The sequence below is a fragment of the Nerophis ophidion genome, linkage group LG18 (assembly GCF_033978795.1).
Source record: "Nerophis ophidion isolate RoL-2023_Sa linkage group LG18, RoL_Noph_v1.0, whole genome shotgun sequence".
Lineage (NCBI taxonomy): Eukaryota > Metazoa > Chordata > Actinopteri > Syngnathiformes > Syngnathidae > Nerophis > Nerophis ophidion.
This window is the reverse complement of record NC_084628.1, coordinates 27,681,340-27,702,913: the sequence shown is the minus strand read 5'-3', so window position 1 is coordinate 27,702,913 and position 21,574 is coordinate 27,681,340. Positions and strand designations below refer to the sequence as shown.

Sequence of the window (21,574 nt, the reverse complement as noted above, 5' to 3'; positions counted from 1 at the left end):
TTGTGAACAAATGCGTGAGCAAAATGTCAAACAGTTTAAGAACAACATTTCTCAATGGGATATTGCAAGAAATTTAGGAATTTCACCATCTACGGTCCGTAATACCATCAAAAGGTTCAGAGAATCTGGAGAAATCACTGCACGTAAGCAGTGATATTACAGACCTTCGTACCCTCAGGCGGTACTGCATCAAAAAGCGACATCTGTGTGTAACAGATATCACCACATGGGCTCAGGAACACTTGTAACCACAGTTTGTCGCTACATCTGTAAGTACGAGTTAAAACTACTATGCAAAGCCAAAGCCATTTATCAACGACACCCAGAAACATCGCGGCTTCTCTGGGCCCGAGCTCAGCTAAGATGGACTGATGCAAAGTGGAAAAGTGTTCTGTGGTCTGACGAGTCCACATTTCAAATTGTTTTTTGTAAACGGTGAACGTAGTGTCCTCTGGACCAAAGAGGAAAAGAACCATAAGGACTGTTCTAGGTGCAAAGTTGAAAAGCCAGCATCTGTGATGGTATGGGGGTGTATTAGTGCCCAAGGCATGGGTAACTTACACATCTGTGAGGGCACCATTATCGCTGAATGGTCCATACAGGTTTTGGAGCAACATATGTTGTCATCCAAGCAACGTTATCATGGACGCCCCTGCTTATTTCAGCAAGACAATGCCAAGCCACGTGTTACAAGGGCGTGGCTTCATAGTAAAAGAGTGCGGGTACTAGACTGGCTTGCCTGTAGTCCAGACCTGTCTCCCATCGAAAATGTGTGGTGCATTATGAAGCCTAAAATACGACAGCGGAGACCCCCGACTGTTGAACAACTTAAGCTGTACATAAAACAAGAATGGGAAAGAATTCCACCTGAAAAGTTTCAAAAATGTGCCTCCTCAGTTCTCAAAGGTTTATTGAGTGTTGTTAAAAGAAAAGGTGATGTAACACAGTGGTGAACATGCCCTTTCCCCACTACTTTGGCACGTGTTGCAGCCATGAAATTCAAAGTTAATTATTATTTGCAAAAAAAAATAAAGTTTATCAGTTTGAACATCAAATATACTGTCTTTGTAGTGCATTCAACTGAATATGGGTTGAAAAGGATTTGCAAATCATTGTATTCCGTTTATATTTACATCTAACAAAATTTCCCAACTCATATGGAAACGGGGTTTGAATATATATATGTATATATCTAACATTCAAAACGTTCAAAAAGGTCATTTTCTGCATTGATATATATATCTGTGTGTGTACATATATAAATCTATATATTATATATGTACATATATTTGTATATATTCTATGTAAATATTATATATATACATATATACATACTGTGTGTGTATATATATATATATATATATATACACCCACACATATATATACTGTATATACACATTGATGTATATAGTTTTAATTTTCCTGAAGGAACTCTCCTGAAGGAATCAATAAAGTACTATCTATGTATATAATATATATATATATATATATATATATATATACACACACACACGTATACACAGTGTGTGTGTGAGTGGAACTGTTTTGGATCCCCAAGAATTTTTTTGTGTCTTCACAGGTCCTCCTGCAGCCAAGGCTCTGGTGACCTTCTGTGCAGAGCTGGGAGGTGAAGGACGGGTCATCTTGCAGACCAAGGATGGAGATCAAGTAGTGGTCTACAAGAAGGTGCTGGTCAGTGTGTGTGAACACAACACAGCTGTGATGTCTCATCACAGCTAAGAAGTATGGAGGACACTACATCAGGTGTTTGGGATGTCATTTTAGGCCGTTGGTGAGGCAAGATGATCTTTTTCCATGGAGTGACAAAAATTCACTACTTTACTGTAGAGCAGGGCCTCAAGTTCTATTAAACCTAGAAAAAAAAATCTATAGATTTTACATTAAAAAAAAAATACTGTAAAATTTACGGTGCTTTTTACAGCAACTTACTGTCAATTTAAAAGCGGTACTACTGTATTTAGTAAAAATGATGACATTTGATGTTGTTTCTAATTTTACATTGTATTACTGTAAATCTATTATTTTACAGTAAAAAAAGGCAAATTTATGGTGCTTTTTAGACCAATTTACTGTTAATTTAAAAACTGTATTATGTTAAAAATTATAATGATTTGATATGCTGTTTCTTTTTTTATTTTTCTTACAGTGCATTACTGTAAATCTGATGATCTTACAGTAAACAAAAACACTGTAAAATTACCAGTGCTTTTTACACCAATTTACTGTTAATTGAAAAACTGTTCTACTGTTTTCATGTTAAAACTATGAGGCGATATGCCTTTTTTTTTTTTTTTTTTTTAAAGTCCAATACAGTACATTTCTGGCGACTAAGCTGCCAGGTTTTTACAGTAAAATCTGACTCTTTTTTTTAACACTGTGTCCCTGCGGACATCTTTTATGTGCATTTCTAATCTCAAAATATTCCAAAAAGGTCATTTTCTGCAGATGTTGGCCATTTCCAGGTGTTGTTCTGTCACCAGCTCCTCCTAATGTTTCATGTGTTTCCTTTCAAACTTTACCCACACAGCCAAGAAGTATGGAGGATGCCACATTTCCAAGTGTTTAGTATTTCATTTTAGGACGTGGCTGAAGCACGGCGACCAAGATCGTCTTTTTCCATGGGGCGACAAAAAGTCACAACTTTACTGTAGAGCATTGTCTCAAGTTCAAATTACCGGTAGCCTGGATTTTTTTTTTTTAGAGATTTTACAATAAAACAATGTTTTACTGTAAAATTTACTGTGTGTTTTACATCAACTGACTTAATTGGGAACTGTACCACTGATGTTTTATGTTATAATTATGATGATTCGGTTTTTTTGTTTTTGTTTTTTTAACAGTGCATTACTGTAAATCTGATGATTTTCCAGTAAATTTCTGGTGACTAAACTACCATGTTTTTACAGTAAAATCAGACTTCTCACTGCGGACATCACTTTCAAACTTTACCCACACAGATTAGACGTAGTGAAGTGAATTATATTTACATAGCGCTTTTTTCTAGTGGCTCAAAGCGCTTTACATCGTGAAACCCAATATCTAAGTTACGTACATTAAAACCAGTGTGGGTGGCACTGAGAGCAGGTGGGTAAAGTGTCTTGCCCAAGGACACAACGGTAGTGACTAGGAGGATGAAAGTGGGGATCGAACCTGAAACCCTCAAGTTGCTGGCACAGCCGCTCTACCTACCGAGCGATACCGCCCCAATGGTACCTTATGGAGGATGCTATATTTCCAAGTGTTTGGGATTTCATGGAACGTCAAAAAGTCATAACTTTACATTTGAGCAGGGTCTCAAGTTCAAATTAGCCTGGAAATGTTTTTAAATAGATTTAACAGTAAAAAAAAAAAAAAAAAAAAAGGCAGCTCAGTCACCCAAAATTTACCGTAAAATTGACTGTTATTACACCAAATGACTACAAATTGAAAAACTTTTGTTTTTACGTCAACATTCTGGTTACTTAATCTGCTTTTATTTTTACAGTGCATTACTGTAAATCTGATGATTTTACAGTCAATTTCTGGCAACTAAGCAGCCCGGTTTATTACAGTAAAATCTGAGTCTTTTAACAGCGTAATCTTGCGGACACCTTTTGTGTAAATTTTTAACCTCAAAACATTAAAAAGCTATTTTTTGCAGATTTTCGTCATTTTCAGGTGTTTTTTGCTTGTTTTTTTTTTGTTTTTTTACACAAAATTACTGCAAATTGAAAAACTGTTGTGTTTTACATCAAAAGTCTGGTGACTTGATCCGCCTTTAGTTTTTACAATAAAATCTACAACCAAGTTTTTTTTTATGTAAATTTCTGGCGACAAAGCTGCCAGGTTTTTACAGTAAAATGTGACTTTTTTTTCAGTATGTATGTATGTATTACTTGGTAGACACCGTCTGGCGGGTCAAAGGAAATGACAAGACGGCCCGGCCCCACTTTTGGCCATCTCTGCTATTGCTCCACACGACTCCTGCCAGAATCAGCACCACAAGGGGGCGCTAAATTCCATTAACACCTGCATGGCGGTCCTGCAGGCAACTTGGCCAAGGGCTTCGACTTGGTCGAGCAACCAAGAGCAGCCGAAGGAGGTGTATAAACACCACGTCCGTGACTTGGCCAACGGTGGAGCTGGAAGTCGGAGGCAACCTCCTGGTTATCTTGCGAAGCTGGAGGTTGCTTCCAATACTTATTTTATGTATTTACCATGAATTGATTAACGTGGACCCCAACTTAAACAAGTTGATAAACTTATTCGGGTGTTACCATTTAGTGGTCAATTGTACGGAATATGTACTGTACTGTGAAATCTACTAATACAAGTTTCAATCAATCAATCAATATGATCTAAATAAGTATCCGAGGTACATAATGGTGTTTCAGCATCAAGATAACACCTCTGATACTTATTTAAGTCATTAAAGAAATATATAAAATGGAATGAAGAATACTCTTACTTGGTGAAAAGAAATAAAAAAAGAACAATTAAGAATGATAAATCTTTTATTGTGCATGGATTTTTTGTAGATATCATGGCTATACATATACACTTTTAAATACATTTCTATGATTATACATTTTCTCCATAACGAACATCTGAAAGTGATATGTCTGCTAAGTATAACAAATTGTCATCTTGGAATGTAGAGGTGTGTGAGGTAACCGCAAATATTAAAATTACATTAAAATGCTCTTTCTCCATTTTTGTGCATATTTGGGTTTTATTCGTGAAATCTCCTCAAGCAACCAAACGGGCGGCGGAGGCGCTGAATCGGTACAATCCGCTATCAAAGACGGGGATTTGTTCCCGGGAGCCAATCACATGATGCGGTTTTTAGCAAGATGGCCGTCGGATCTTTTTGTCTTTTGAATAAACACGTGGACTGGCCGCAAGCGGACAAGACGAAAAGAAACGCACACGACCCAGGAAGTACATGATATCACGCGGGTGTTCCCGTTAACCTATAGTATCATATAAAAAATATATATTCATACACTTCACACGGAACCCTGACAAAGCCAAATCAAAGGAAATCATCGAAAAGTAAAACACGCACGACCGACTACTTTCCATACCGTTATTTACTGACGTCGAAAAAAGATATCAAATAAAACATTTGAATGATTTCCAACACTATATATATATAAATGTATATATATATATATGTATATATACACGTGTGTATGTATATATATATACACATATATATACAAAAAAGATTGTTTTTCTCCTCCAATGAAGGCCATTGCAGCGACGCACAACTTTTAAAAGGACAACAAAAACGACACAAACGCAAAGGTGTGCTCCATAAAAAGTCAGTCACGGTTTTGCACATCAAATCAATGACTGGAAAGAAAACATTTTGTGCTGGACAGTATTATTATGAATATGATAATTGGTTAAGCAGCTGCATGACGTAAAAAGTAAAAAAAAAATCAAAGTTGACTGTTAGTTTGGTTTCTTGATGTTTTTGTCGCCACTGTACAAAAATATAGCAACATTTCTGCGGTCACACGTTCACGTCCTTAAACATTCCCAACATGAAAAACATCTGGAAAGTGCTGAATCAGTTTCGTTTTTTGTACGCCTTAAACCGCCTTAAAATCCACCAGGGTTGTTTTTTGTTTTTTTTTTCTTTTAAAAAGTCCCTTCATGTGGTCCCGTTTTTATTATTTAGATTTTTTTTAGCATCTAGACACCCCCCACCCCCTCACTATCCTTCACTGTGCAAACTCCGCCCACCAGATCCTGGCACGCCTACATTACCTTTGTTTTGTTACTTTGTGTCTTTAATTACCAAAGCTTATTTTTGAAGGTAATTGTTTTATTTTGCGTTTGAATTTTGTCAACTGAATTTTTGTTCATCAAAATATGCTGACAACATTATTGAAAAAAATTATGAACAAACAGTGTGTTTTATAGATTCACGGTTTTAAAATTCAGAAGGTAAAAATTCAATGCTTGAAAACTTAACAGCAACTTTTGGTAAATTAGGACTGAAACAATTGATCTTGTGTCAGGACCAGCCAGTGAGGTGTCAAGTTTTCCGTCACCAGGTTTGAATTTTTCAGGACTGAACAGTTTTACACAGACTTTTTACACACTATAACTTTTATACACTAAATTTTATTTGCGCTGATTTTTTTAAACACTGAATTTTTATACATTGAATTTTATTTACACTGATTTTTTATACACTGGATTCTGATACGCTGAATTATTACACACCTAATTCTTATACATTAAATTCTTAACTGAATTTTTAAACACTGAATTTTTGTAGACTGGATTTTTTTTATACATTGATTTTTTTTACGCTGAGATTTTATACTGATTTTTTTAAAGTTGAATTCTTACACTGAATTTTTATAATGAATTTTTTATGCTGAATTTCAATACAGATTTTTTTACGCTGAATTTTTATACAGTGAATTTTATACTCTGAATATTTTATACACTGATTTTTTATGCTGAATTTAATAAACTGATATACTGATTTTTTATGCTGAATTTCTATACAGTGAATATTATAAGCTGAATTTTATACACTTCACTTTTTATACACCGATTATTTCATGTTCTATTTTAATACACTGATATACTGAATTTTTATACGCTGAGTTTTTATACGCTGAATTTGTGCTGAATTTTAATACACTGATAAACTGATTTTTTTAAACATCAAACTTTTTTTATGCTAACTTCCGCCTGAGTGTAGCTGGAATTGGCTGCAGCCCCTCCGTGAGTCCAAAACGGGCAAAGTGGTAGAAGATGGATGGGTGGAATTTTTATACACATAATTTTTTATACTGAATTTTTAGACATTTTTACACACATTTTTTTACACAAGATTTTCATACACTGATTTATTTTTTAAGACTGAATTTTTATACTAATTTTTTTCACAAATAATTTATATACACTGAATTTTTATACACTAAATGTTTATACATATACACTGAATTTTAATACAGTGTCATGGTCCTGCTTGCTTACCTGTCAAATTTTTATGCTGAATTTTTTTTTCACAATGATTTTTTTTCAACTAAATTTTTTACACACTGTATTTTAACAAACTGAATTCATTTTTTAATAAATGATTTTGTCAGCATAATTTGTTGTAAAATAAAATTAAGTTCACAAAATTTCAAGGCAAAAAAGTTCAGTTACATAAATGAAAGCTTTGTTAAAAAGACACTAATGAACACGATGACAAACTGCTGCGAATAAAGACTTTTTCCTTCGAAGCGTATCAATACTGTGTCACTATGTGGCCCCGCCCCCTTTCGCACACCAGTGGGCGAGCGAGAAGAGGGCGGGGTTTGAGAGAGGAAGTGATCACAGGCACTAATCACTCCCAAAGCGCCGCCCCCCGAGGCCTGCGCTGACGGGGAAAAAAAGAGCGGGAAAAAGAATAAAGCTATAAGAACCGTGCAGCGGGGTGAGTGGTGAGGAGGGCGGCGGCGCTCACTTGATGACAAAGTACTGGATGACAAACGCGATGAGGATGGCGATGACGGCGAACACCATGAGGAGGAGAAAGGCGCACTGCTCGTCCGTCAAGCTGCGTCTGGCCCGGCCCGACTCGGCCCGGGAGGAGGACGAGGCCGCCGGGCTGCCCGGCGCCGCCTCGCAGCGCTGGACAGGGAGGGTCACCGTGGGGCTGTAAGGGCCGCTCAGCTCGGGGGCGTCCTGGCACTGCCGGATGGCGCAAACCCGGAAGCGGTAGTCGCTGTTGGCGTGCAGGTGCGGAACTGTGAAGGACGTGCCGGAACCTTTGTAGGCCTGAGTGAACCACAGAAGATGAAACATCGCAATTACCCTCTCAACTTAATTCAACACTCTAATTAGGGTTTCAACTAATTGGCAGCTGTGGTTGTAGGCAATCCCCTGAAGCTGGGGCGGCATGGCGTAGTGGGTAGAACGACCGTGCCAGAAACCTGAGGGTTGCAGGTTCGCTCCCCGCCTATTGACATCCAAATCGCTGCCGTTGTGTCCTTGAGCAGGACACTTCACCCTTGCCCCCGGTGCCACTCAAACTGGTGAATGAATGGTGGTGGTCGGAGGGGCCATAGGCGCAAACTGGCAGCCACGCTTCTGTCAGTCCACCCCGGGGCAGCTGTGGCTACAGATGTAGCTCACCACCACAGGTGTGAATGAATGATGGGTTCCCACTTCTCTGTGAGACCTTTGAGTATCTAATAATAGAAAAGCGCGATATAAATCTAATCCATTATTATTATTATTATTATTATTATTATTAAGATGAAACATCACAATTACCCTCTCAACTTAATTCAACACTCTAATTAGGGCTTCAACTAATTGGCAGCTGTGGTTGTAGGCAATCCTCTGAAGCTGTGGTTTTAGTATCATACTAGATGGCAGTAGCCCTATTTAAAGCATCATACAAGATGGCTGGAGTGCATATTAAGCATCATACAAGATGGCAGTAGCTGCATGTGATAAGTCATACAAGATGGCAGTAGCTGTATTTAATGTATCATAAAAGATGGCAGTAGCAGCATTTGATGTATCATACAAGATGGCAGTAGCTGTGTGTGAAGTGTCATACTAGATGGCAATAGTTGCATGTGAAGTGCCATACAAGATGGCAGTAGCTGTATTTAATGTATCATAAAAGATGGCAGTAGCAGCCTTTAATGTATCATACAAGATAGCAGTAGCTGCATGTGAAGCTTCATACAAGATGGCAGTAGCTCCATGTAAAGCATCATACAAGATGGCAGTGCCTGCATGTGAAGCGCCATACAAGATGGCAGTAGCCGCATTTAATGTGTCATATAAGATGGCAGTAGCAGCATTTAATATATCATTCAAGATGGCAGTGCCTGCATGTGAAGCGCTATAAAAGATGGCAGTGGCTGCATTTAATGTATCATACAAAATGGCAGTAGGAGCCTTTAATGTATCATACAAGATAGCAGTAGCTGCATGTGAAGCTTCATACAAGATGGCAGTAGTTCCATGTGAAGTATCATACAAGATGGCAGTGCCTGCATGTGAAGCGCCATACAAGATGGCAATAGCTGCATTTCATGTATCATACAAGACGGCAGTAGCAGCATTTAATATATCATTCAAGATGGCAGAAGCTGCATGTGAAGCATCGTACAAGAAGGCAGTAGCTGCATGTAAAACGTCATACAAAACGGCAGAAGCTGCATGTGAAGTGTCATACAATACGGCAGAAGGTGTATGTGAAGTGTCATACAAGACGGCAGTAGCTGCATGTGAAGTATCATACAAGATGACGGAAGCTGCATGTGAAGTGTCACACTAGATGGCAATAGTTGCATGTGAAGTGTCATACAAGATGGCAGTAGCTGTATGTAATGTATCATACAAGATGGCAGTAGCAGCCTTTAATGTATCATAAAAGATAGCAGTAGCTGCATGTGAAACGTCATACAGGATGGCAGTAGCTGCATGTGAAGCGTCATACAGGATGACAGTGGCTGTATTAAATGTATCATATAAGTTGGAAGTATCAGCATTTTAATGTATCATACAAGATGGCAGTAGCTGTATTTATTGCATCATACAAGATGGCAGTAGCTGCATGTGAAGCGTCATACAAGATGTCAGTAGCTTTATTTAAAGTGTGTTGAAAGGACAGGTGTGATGGAAGAGAATAGGTACCTGCTTGAACTCAGAGTTGCCCACCATGGACTGCAAGGTGTAGATGATGGGGTCTCCCTTCATGGGCGACAAGGCCTCCCAGGTGACCTCACAGGAGTTGTCATCCAGACGCTCTACCTTGGGAGCTGGGTGAGGGCAGGAAGGAATGACAACAGATGCTACTGATGGCTAGCATTTTAGCACTGATAGACATCCACCCATTAAAGGTTGTTCAGGACCGATACTAATATCTATTAGTAGTCAAGGAGGCTGATAAGCGATATTTGGAGACCATATTCATTTGCAGTAGAAGTTGTTTAAACATGGATATTATATGTAAGTAAACATCTGGACAAGGATTTAACCTGTTTGGGGTTTTTTTTAACATTATTTTAGGAAAGGTGGGACCAGTTGTGATAATGTTTTATGTTGTGTTTCATTTATCATCAAACACTTTTATTAAATGTTTCTAAGAGGAGCATCAACATTTTATTTCAAAATATGGTTTATATCCTGGGAAAATTGGTCAAAATTTGGCATTTCTCTACATCACAATTACTCATCTAATCAATGCTATACAATTTTATAACACTTTATGGATTTAATACATTGTAGGGTTTCTAAAATATTGTCAACATTTTATTAAAAACAATTCTGGACTCCTTCACGGAAAAGTTAAGACATTTTTGCAAAGGGCAGACATTATTTCTTCCTGGATGTTACAGAAAGTATGAGAATGTGAGAGCTGCTGCCTGCTCTACTTTTCCTGAATAGTAATCCCATATTTGTCAAAATATTCACACAAACTTTAGATTTTTGGCATTTTCCGTCGTTTTCATGTCCATACATCTCTGTCGCACTATTTGATTAATTTAAAGTCTAGCGAGTTCATCGCCGCAGTAGCCAAAACAAACCAAAACAGACGCCAGGAAAGAAAGACTAACGCGCAAAAATGTGAAGTTTTCATAGATAAGCAGAAGGAGCTTTTGTAACCTGCAATTATAACAAATAATACATTGCAAGAATCGGTTTGAATCGAGTCTGAATCGAATCGTCACCGCAGGAATCGAAATCTGATCGTTAGGTGGCGAGAGAGTCACACCCCTAAATAACTTGTTTGACAGTGGACTGCATTTCTTACGCAATGTGTCCTGATACAACTTTTTCTCTTTTATTACAACACCACTATACCTTGAGTATTGATCAATACCGATATTGATCCAATAAGATATTGGGAGGAATCATACATACTGAATGTTAGAAAAGATTTAATCAGTAAAATGAGTCAAACATGTACAAAGAACACTAACCGTTCTAATATTAACCGTCTAGAATGGACTTGCGCTTTCTTTAAGTTGGAGTGGTAATTGATTTTTTTGGCGACAGAAGATGATTGATGTGGACACGTTTGTTACTAGATACGTTCTAACACGCTTCCGCCTTGGACACTTTGTATGTGTAAGTAATATATAACTATAATTATTTGATACTTGTCCATCCATCAATTTTCTTCTGCTTATCCGAGGTCGGGTCGCAGGGGCAGCAACCTAAGCAGAGAAGCTCAGACTTCCCTCTCCCCAGCCACTTAGTCCAGCTCCTCCCGGGAGATCCTAGGCGTTCCCAGGCCAACTGGGAGACATATTCTTCCCAACGTGTCCTGGGTCTTCCCCTTGGCCTCCTTCCGGTCGAACATGCCCCAAACACCTCCCTAGGGAGGCGTTCAGGTGGCATTTTGACCAGATGCCCGACCCACCTCATCTGGCTCCTCTCGATATGGAGGAGCAGCGGCTTTACTCGGAGTTCCTCCCGGATGGCAGAGCTTCTCACCTTATCTCTAAGGGAGAACCCCGCCACACGGCGGAGGAAACTCATTTTGGCCACTTGTACCCGTGATCTTGTCCTTTCAGTCATAACCCAAAGCTCATGACCATAGGTGAGGATGGCAATGTATATCGACCGGTAAATTAAGAGCTTTGCCTTTCGGCTCAGCTTCTTCTTCATCACAACGGATCGATACAGCGTCCGCATTACTGAAGACGCCGCACCGATGCCAATGTCGATCTCACGATCCACTATTCCCTCACTCGTGAACAAGACTCCCAGGTACTTAAACTCCTCCCCTTGGGGAAAGATCTCCTCCCCAACCTGGAGATGGCACTCCACCCTTTCCCGGGCGAGCACCATGGACTCGGACTTGGAGGTGCTGATTCTCATCCCAGTCGCTTCACACTCTGCTTCGGACCGATCGATCCAGTGAGAGCTGAAGATCCCAGCCAGTTAAAGCTATCAGGGCCACATTATCTGCAAAAAGCTGAGACCTAATCCAGCAATTACAAAACTGGATCCCCTTGACGCCCTGACTGCACCAAGAAATTCTCTCCATAAAAGTTATGAACAGAATCGGTGACAAAGGACAGCCATGGCGGAGTCCAACCCTCACTGGAAACGGGTCCGACTTACTGTCGGCAATGCGGACCAAGCTCTGACAATGATCATACAGGGAGCAGACCACCACAATCAGGCAGTCTGAAACCCCATGCTCTCTGAGCACTCCCCACAGGACTTTCCAGGGGACACGGTCGAATGCCTTCTCCAAGTCCACAAAGCACATGTAGACTGGTTGGGCAAACTCCCATGCACCCTCGAGGACCCTGCCGAGAGTATAGAGCTGGTCTACAGTTCCACAACCAAGACGAAAACCACACTGTTCCTCCTGGATCTGAGGTTCGACTATCCGGCGTAGCCTCCTCTCCAGTACACCTGAATAGACCTTACCGGGAAGGCTGAGGAGTGTGATCCCACGGTAGTTGGAAGCTACCCTCTCGTCTACTGGGTTAAAGTCCAATATGCAAGCTTTGAGCCGGTACTTGATACTTGATTATATTAACAAATGTGCTGTTTTATTGTTCAAAGATTATTACCTTTGTCTAGCTCGTGTGCTTAGCTGTTGTGTAGCTGCTAGCTCCTTGTATAGCTTAGCATGTTTGCTTTGTTGTAAATGACTGTGGTAAAATAGACACACTTGTGTGCTTATTGGAGGACCTTCAGATGCTTACTTGCTGTCCAGCTTAAGTAAACTGCTTATATATATCACACGTGGTAACATGTGAAACACAAGTTAGCAGATATCATCAAATACTGAGGAGTTTTTAATGATATGGGACCGATATCTGACATCAATAGCTGATTGAGACCGCCCTAATACAAACTTTTCATGTTCAGACACGAACTATCCTATCAGTCTTCAGGTATGACTGACTTTAGTTGTGAGAAGTGTGCGTACCTTTGAGAGGGGCAGGAGGAGAGCGAGGGGTGGTGAAGGTGTAAACACTGGAGAAAGGCCCTTCGCCCGCCTCATTAAAGGCCTGGATGCGGAATGCGTAAGAGGTAGACTCATTAAGCCTCTGGACTTTGTGTGTGTGGCAGGTTCCTTTGTACAAGGATAGGAATCTGCAAGAAGGACATTTGGATTTAGAGAGCAAAGATGTTCACTGCATGCACAATTAGACCTAGACTTCTTTTTGTTGTCATTCAAAATTGAACTTTACAGTACAAATAAGACCAAAATTTTGTTGCATTAGCTTTTGGTAGTGCAAGATAAAAAAAAAAAAATTAAAGGTGCAGATATAGATAAATAGAATACCGTACAGATAAATATATTGCACTTTTGCATATGCATCCAGGTTTATGGATGTATGTTGTATTGGCTTTTTATTCCAGCGAGTAAATCCATTTTGGGGGGAGTTGAGGGGATAATTTAATTATGATGCGTTCAAGAGTCTTACGGCCTGAGGGAAGAAGCTGTTACAGAACCTGGAGGTTCTGCTTTCGGGGCTGCGGAACCACTTCCTAGAGTCCAGCAGTGAAAACAGTCTGGTGGGGGTGGGAGGATACTTTGCAGATTTTCTGAGCCTTGGTCAGGCAGCGGCTTTTTGCGATCTCCTGGATAGGAGGAAGAGGAGTCCTGATTATCTTTTCCGCTGTCCTCACCACTCTCTGGAGAGACTTACAGTCTGAGGCATTGCAGGCTCCAATCCAGACAGGGATGCTTTTGGTCAGCAGGCTCTCTATAGTGCCTCTGTAGAATGTGGTGAGAATGGGGAGAGGGAGCTGTGCTCTTTTCATCCGACGCAAAAAGTGCATGTGCTGCTGAGCTTTTTTTACAAGAGCTCCAGTGTGTAGGGACCAGGTTATATTGTCAGGGATCTGCACCCCCAGGAACTTGGTGCTGCTTAACATCTCCACCGCTGTGCCGTTGATGAAGAGTGGAGCGTGGCTAGACTGGTGCTTCCTGAAGTCAACGATGATCTCCTTGGTCTTGTCGACGTTTAGGACCAGGTTGTTGGTTCTGCACCAGTCAACCAGATGTAGTCCGTGTCGTTATTGTCACGGATGAGGCCCACTACTGTCGTGTCGTCCGCATACTTCACAATGTGGTTAGTAGTGGACCTGGCGCAGCAGTCATGGGTCATCAATGTGAATAGCAGCAGACTCAGGACACAGCCCTGGGGGGGGGGCGGTGCTCAGGGAGATGGCACTGGAGGTGTTGTTGCCCACTCTCACTGACTGGGGTCTGTCCGTGAGGAAGTCAAGCAGCCAGTTGCATCGGGGGTACTGAATCCAAGGGAGGCCAGTTTGCTCACCAAATGCTGCGGGATGATGGTGTTGAATGCTGAGCTGAAGTCCAGAAACAACTTCTGCACTTGTGTGTCCTTTCCTTCCAGATGTTCTAAGCTCAGGTTGAGTGCAGAGGAGATGGCGTCCTCTGTGGAGCGGTTTGGGCGATAAGCGAACTGGTATGGGTCGAATGTGGGGGGAAGTCTGGAGACAATGTATTCCTTTACCAGCCTCTCGAAGCACTCATTATGATGGGGGTGAGTGCCACGGGGCGATAATCATTGAGGGAGGAGATTGTGTTTTTTTTAGGCTCAGGAATGATTGTGGCTGTCTTAAAACATGATGGTACCACAGCCTGGGTCAGCGAGATGTTGAAGATGTCTGTGAGAACTCCCGCCAGCTGGTCTGCACATCTCTTAAGCACCTTGCCCGGAATGTCATCAAGTCCCGGTGCTTTCCGGGGGTTCACTCTCTTCAGGGTTTTCAGGACATCCGCTGAGTCCAGGTTGAGCGGCAGCTCATCAGGGCGAGGGATGGATTTTCTCGCCGAAGTGGTGTTAAGTGCCTCAAACCTTAGAAAGTAGTTGTTTAGGTCATTAAGGAAGCTGATACTGTTGTCACAGGGACGGGCCAGCTTTATAGTCCGTGATGACCTGTATGCCCTGCCACATTCGTTTAGTGTTTGTGGGGTTCTCGAAGAAGTCCTGCACTTTCTGACTGTGAGCACGCTTTGCAACCCTAATGGCACGATTCAGGTTAGCTCTGGCTGTTTGTAATGCTACCATGTCGCCAGACTTAAACGCCTTGTTCCGAGCCTTTAGCATTGCACGCGCCTCACTGTTCATCCAGGGTTTCTCGTTGGCCCGTGTGGGGATGTTCTTGATCACACTGACATCCTCCATGCACTTTTGAATGTATGCGGACACAGACTCTGCATACTCCTCCACACGTGTTAAGATTATCGGTGGCGGCTGCCTTGAACATGTCCCAGTCTGTGGTATCACAGCAGTCTTGTAATGCTTCCATTGCTCCCTCCGGCCAGGTCCTCACCTGCTTCACTGTAGCTTGCTTCCTGATCAACAGGGGTTTGTATGCAGGAATTAGAATCACAGATAGATGATATGAGGAGCCGAGGTGGGGGCGTGGTGCAGCTTTATACACCTGTTTAATATTACTATAAACTAAGTCCAACTTGCTTCCACCCCTGGTTGCGGGTTGCAAAATTCACATATTGATTGAAATGAGGGAAAACGGTTTTCATGTTAGCTTGATTAAAATCCCCTGCAACGATGAAAAAACTCCCTCTGGATGTGTAGTTTGCAGTTCATTGATGGCGCAGTACAAAGCATTCAAAGCTTCTTTGTTGTTAGCACTGGGGGGAATGTACACTGCTGTGAAGATCATAGCACTGAATTCCCGGGGTAAATAAAATGGCCTGCATTTTATAGTTAATCTTTCTACATCGGGAGAGCAGTGACATGAGACTATCTTCCCGTTGTTGCACCAGTTGTTATTGATGTATACACAAACACCACCTCCTCGGGATTTACCAGTGAGAGTGCTGCTCCTTTCCGACCGAAACATAGTTAGCCCCTCGATGCTAACTGCCTCGCCCGGAACGGATGGTTTCAGCCACGTTTCTGTGAGAAATATGGCGCAGCAGTCCCTCATCTCGCGTCTTGCATATACATCCAGCTTCAGGTAGTCCAGTTTGTTCTCCCGAGGAACAGACATTTGAGAGCAGGATGGAAGGAAGCGGCGTTCTGTGAGGATTAGCCTTTAGCTTTGTTGTTAGCCCCGCACGGCATCCCCGCTTCTGTTTCCGATCACACCGCTTACGTCTCCTCCGTCTACGGTCCCCTCTGGTACTAAGCTCCGCTGCTTCACAGGCTGCTGGATATAGCTGGCGTGGTATTCCGGGGCTAGCGAGGAGGTCCAACGTATACGCATCTTTCAGTCCAATACGGCCCGATTTATCCCCACCCAAAATTGTCTGGCGGTCGTACGTTACCACGGAGTGTCCATGCTGGAAGCCAGCCATGAAATTCACAGAATTTACCGGTAGATTTGCCAAAATGTTCTATTACTACCAAGAGCTTCTGCAGCCATAGCCGAGCAGGGCGCCGCCATCTTGAGACAATTCTGCCTTTACCAAGATAAATACAATGTTGCGTGTGTTACACAAAGTATTTTATACACTCACACACACAAATACAGACACATATGTAAACATATATATACATATATACATACACATACATATATATACAAAATGTATATACAGTCAAGAAAATAACTATTTGAACACCCTGCTATTTTGCAAGTTCTCCCACTTAGAAATCATGGAGGGGTCTGAAATGTTCAAGGTAGGTGCATGTCCACTGTATGAGAGATAACCTAAAAAGTAAATTCCAGAAATCACAATCTATGATTTTTTAACAATTTATTCGTGTGATACAGCTGAAAATAAGTATTTGAGCACCTGTCTATCAGCTAGAATTCTGACTCTCAAAGACCTGTTAGTCCTCCTCCACTCCACTGTATTATCCTGAATCAGATGCACCTGTGTGAGGTCGTTAGCTGCATAAAGACACCTGTCCACCCCATACAATCTGTAAAACCCAAACAATCAGCATGGCTAAGAGCAAAGAGCTGTCCAAAGACACCAGAGACAAAATTGTACAACTCCACAAGGATGGAAAGGGCTGCGGAGAAATTGCCAAGCAGCTTGGTGAAAAAAGGTCCACTGTTGGAGCAATCATTAGAAAATGGAAGAAGCTAAACATGACGGTCAATTTCAATCTGAGTGGAGCCACATGCAAGATATCACCTCCTGGGGTCTCAATGATGCTAAGAAAGGTGAGGAATCAGCCCAGGACTACACGGCAGGACTTGGTCAATGACCTGAAAAGAGCTGGGACCACTGTTTCCATGGTAATACACTAAGACGTCATGGTTTGAAATCATACATGGCAGGGAAGGCTCCCCTGCCTATTTACCTTTTTGGTCAGAATTCCACTATGCATGTTTGGAGGAAGAAGAATGATGCGTAACATCCCAAGAACTCCATTCCTACTGTGAAGCATGGGGGTGGTACCATCATGCTTTGGGGGTGTTTTTCTGCTCATGGGACAGGACGACTGTACTGTATTAAGGAAAGGATGACTGCAGCCATGTATTGTGAGATTTTGGCCAAAAACCTCCTTCCCCTCAGTCAGATCATTGAAGATGAGTCGTGGCTGGATCTTTCATCATGACAATGACCCAAAGCACACAGCCAGGAAAACCAAAAAGTGGCTTCGTAAGAAACATATCAAGGTTCTGGAGTGGCCTAGCCAGTCTCCAGACCTAAAGCCAATTGAAAATCTTTGGAGGGAGCTGAAAGTCTGTGTTGCTCAGTAACAGCCCAGAAACCTGACTGATCTAGAGAAGATCTGTGTGGAGGAGTGGGCCAAAATCCCTCGTGCAGTCTGTGCAAACCTGGTGAAGAACTACAGGAAACGTTTGACCTCTGTAATTGCAAACAAAGGCTACGCTACCAAATATTAATGTTGGTGTTTCAGCTTTATCACACAAATAAATTGTTCAAAAATCAAAGATTGCTCAATTGCTCTGTTTATTGCAGTTCTGAGTGTTGCTGGGTCAGGTTTGGTTTTGGAAGTGGATTGCATTGTTATGGTATTGCTGTGTATTGGTTTGTTGGCTTGATAAAAAAAGAAAAAAATAGTTATTAATTAATTTTTTTTTTAATCGATTTTTTTTTAATGAGAATCGATTCTGAATAGCACAATGTGAGAGAATCGCAATTCGTATTCGAATCGATTTTTCCCCACACCCCCAATATATACACAAATATACACACGTACATATACAAACACACACACACACACACACAGATATATACATACACATCCATATATTTATATATACACATCCATATATATATATATATACAAATGTGTATATATAAGCAAACATATGTATATGTATCTATATATTTATATATACATATGTAAATGTATCTATATATTTATATTTATATATATATATACATATATATATATATATATATATACATATATATATACATACTGTACATACATACATACATATTGTATATACATGCATACATACATATTGTATATACATGCATACATACATACTAAATAGAAACGTAATACATGCATTTTCCATTTTCTACCGCTTATTCCCTTTTGGGGTCGCGGGGGGCGCTGGCGCCTATGTCAGCTACAATCGGGCGGAAGGCAGGGTACACCCTGGACAAGTCGCCAACTTATCACAGGGCCAACACAGATAGACACACAACATTTACACTCACATTCAAACTCTAGGGCCAATTTAGTGTTGCCAATCAACCTATCCCCAGGTGCATGTCTTTGGAAGTGGGAGGAAGTCGGAGTACCCGGAGGGAACCCACGCATTCACGGGGAGAACATGCAAACTCCACACAGAAAGATCCCGAACCTGGATTTGAACCCAGGACTGCAGGAACTTCAGGACGCACTGCGTCTGCCTCACAATACGAAGTTCCTGCAGGGTTAGGAATATGGATGTAGATATTAAATGTATATATATTTTTAAAGCCTTAAATACTATGTCCAGAGGCATTAAAATATTCATACAATTGTAGGCCTTAAGGGTGCACAAAAAAATTGTTGCACATACAAATGTGAGAGTCGTCTGCTTGAATACAGCTGAGATAAGCTCCAGCACCCCCCGCGACCCCAAAAGGGACAAGCGGTAGAAAAATGGACGGGTGGATATATAAATGTGTGTATACATGTATATTAGTCTAGGGTTTCAGCAGGTATGAGCAAATCTGACTTAATGCCTTTTTAATGCAACTTAAAACCCATTTAAAGACTATGTCCTACTGCAGATCATTACTATATGCAGTCAAAAGCATACATCACATTTGTATGTGCAACAATTTTTTTTGTGCACCCTTAAGGCCTACAATTGTATGAATATTTTAATGCCTCTGGACATAGTATTTAAGGCTTTAAAAATATATATACATTTAATATCTAATGCTTTTTAATGCAATTTCAGGCCTTGATTATTGCAACATCCATTTAATGACTTTTAATGCTTTTTAATGACCTGCAAAAACCATGTGGTATTATGCACTGCAAGCACAAATTAACATGTTGTATGGGACACAAATACATCTGATTCATTATTTTGGTAAAGGACGTTTTTTGCATTACGGACCTGCCATTCTTGTCCTCCATCTGCAGCTGATACTGGAGGGCGTCGGAGGCAGCGGCTTTGGCTGGACCGTCGCCCCACTTGAGCTTGAGGGTCTGGTGGCTGAAGGCGGTGCACTCCAGGCGGGGCGGCTGAGGGGGCAGGGGCTTGGTCTTCAGCTTAAAGGTGTGACTAAAGGGGCCCGCTCCCAAGCTGTTCAAGGCCTGGATGCGAATCCTGGAAGAAATGAAGGGGCGTCATGTCATGTCCAAGTACTAGACGCTTGCTCGAGGGTGTCCGTAGCGACGGCACCCACCTGTAGCTGGTGTCAGGCTGCAGGTGCTGGATGACGTGTTTGCTGACGCGGCCGACCACAATGGGCTGGCGCTCACCCAGGTCGATCAGGTAGGAAGTGATCTCGGCACCGTGGTCGCAGGGGGGATCCCAGCAAATTCCTAAGCAGGTGGACGGCGAGTACGGAGGCCCGACGCTGCAGTCCTCCTCGTCCTCGGCCACGTCCGCGACCTTGTGCCTCGTCAGCTCCGACTCCCTCATGACGTAAACGTTGCAGACGGCGGCCGGCACGGAGCAGGGGGTCTGACACAGGAGGGCCTCGCTGAAAGGCCCCACGCCAGCCACGTTCACAGCCTGCACCGGGCAGGGAAACGGCGTCAGAAGGGTGTAATCACCACTTTTGTCCACAAGATGGCAGTGTTAGCATAGAGGTTTCACAAGTTAATGTCAGGATTGGATGCCTACAATCCATTTAAACACCCTGTTTCACGCCTGATAAGCACTTAGCACTCCCGATATCATAACAACCTCCAATTTCAGGCTTTTACACAAAACCCTGGCCTTATGACTACGATCTAAAAATAAATTTGATACATTGATCAGCTAATTAGGCGACAATAAAGCGCCTGTTCTCACCTGTACCCTGCAGAAGTAGTTGCTCGCAGGCAGCAGACCCTTCACTTCGTGGCTGAGGGCCGGCCCGCTGTAGACCACCTGCATGCTGCCTTCGGCGGCCCCCCACTCCAGGCGAAATTCAGTCACTGGAGCGCCGTTGCAGGGCGGACTCTAAGGGAGGAGAATGGTCAAGAGTTCTGGTCACGTCATCGTCACAACAATCTTCTAGGAACACACCTAGGCCAACACTTAAAAGGTTTCCCTTCTCACTTCATCTTCACCCTCTGTATATTGAGGAGTCTTGACACATAACACCAAAAATGGACAGTCATGAAAAATATCATTAACAAAGATAACGATTAGAGGGATCCCGGAACTACTTTTTCCCTTTCGGTACGATGCTGATATTGGCGCATTGAATATTGACCTATACAAATCCAATCTGATATCAACTGGAATTACATATAGTATTGTATTATTCTTTAGTGTAGAATGATAGGAAAGGTTTGGTGAAGTGAAATGAGTCAAACAGAGAACAGCAGCAGCTATGAAAAACACTAACCTATTTATTATTAACTGTCTGGAATGGAGTTACGCTGTCTGTAAGTTGAAGTGGAGTGGTCATTGTGTGTTTGGCGACACCTAGTGGTCACAATGATCCATGAAGTCAAGGTCCTGACGCAGTAAGTGGAATGATGCGAACACTTTTGTTACTGGATACTTTTACGCTGCAATAATGTTCAGTGATTATTACCTATGTCGATCTTGCGTGCTAAGCTGTTGGGTAGCTGCTAACTCCTAGTATCCTATAGCCTGGCATGTTTACCTTTTGTAAAGGACTTTAGTAAAATACAAGATATTGTGTGTTTATTGTAAGGCATTTAAGTGGTAACTGTCTGTCCAGTTTTGTACAAGTAAACACGCTGCAGGACTGCTTGTATCGCAAATTATATCACACACAAATAGACAGGCTGCAGGCCAGCTTGTATTGCACATGATATCACACACAAGTAAACATGCTGTAGGACTGCTTGTGTTGCACATATCATCACAGACAAATAGAAAGGCTGCAGGACATCTTGTATTGCACATGATATCACACACAAGTAAACAACCCTGCAGGAATGCTTGTGTCGCATATATCACACACACAAGTAAGCAACCCTGCAGGAATGCTTGTGTC

General features: G+C 41.8%; 1 protein-coding gene across 4 annotated transcripts in view; it reads right to left on the bottom strand.

Annotated features, from left to right (window-relative positions):
- Positions 1 to 4,496: 4,496 nt before the first annotated feature.
- Positions 4,497 to 21,574, bottom strand: part of fndc3a (fibronectin type III domain containing 3A) — a 177,526-nt gene continuing 160,448 nt past the window's right edge. For all 4 annotated transcript variants that reach the window (XM_061877887.1, XM_061877889.1, XM_061877885.1 and 1 more), the window contains 6 exons: positions 20,413 to 20,562; positions 19,799 to 20,130; positions 19,507 to 19,719; positions 12,938 to 13,104; positions 9,676 to 9,800; positions 4,497 to 7,797 (listed from right to left, as the gene is read on the bottom strand). In XM_061877887.1, coding sequence (XP_061733871.1) covers positions 7,480 to 7,797; positions 9,676 to 9,800; positions 12,938 to 13,104; positions 19,507 to 19,719; positions 19,799 to 20,130; positions 20,413 to 20,562 — 1,305 coding nt within the window. In that variant the 3' untranslated portion in view covers positions 4,497 to 7,479. The remainder of the gene's footprint in view (positions 7,798 to 9,675; positions 9,801 to 12,937; positions 13,105 to 19,506; positions 19,720 to 19,798; positions 20,131 to 20,412; positions 20,563 to 21,574) is intronic.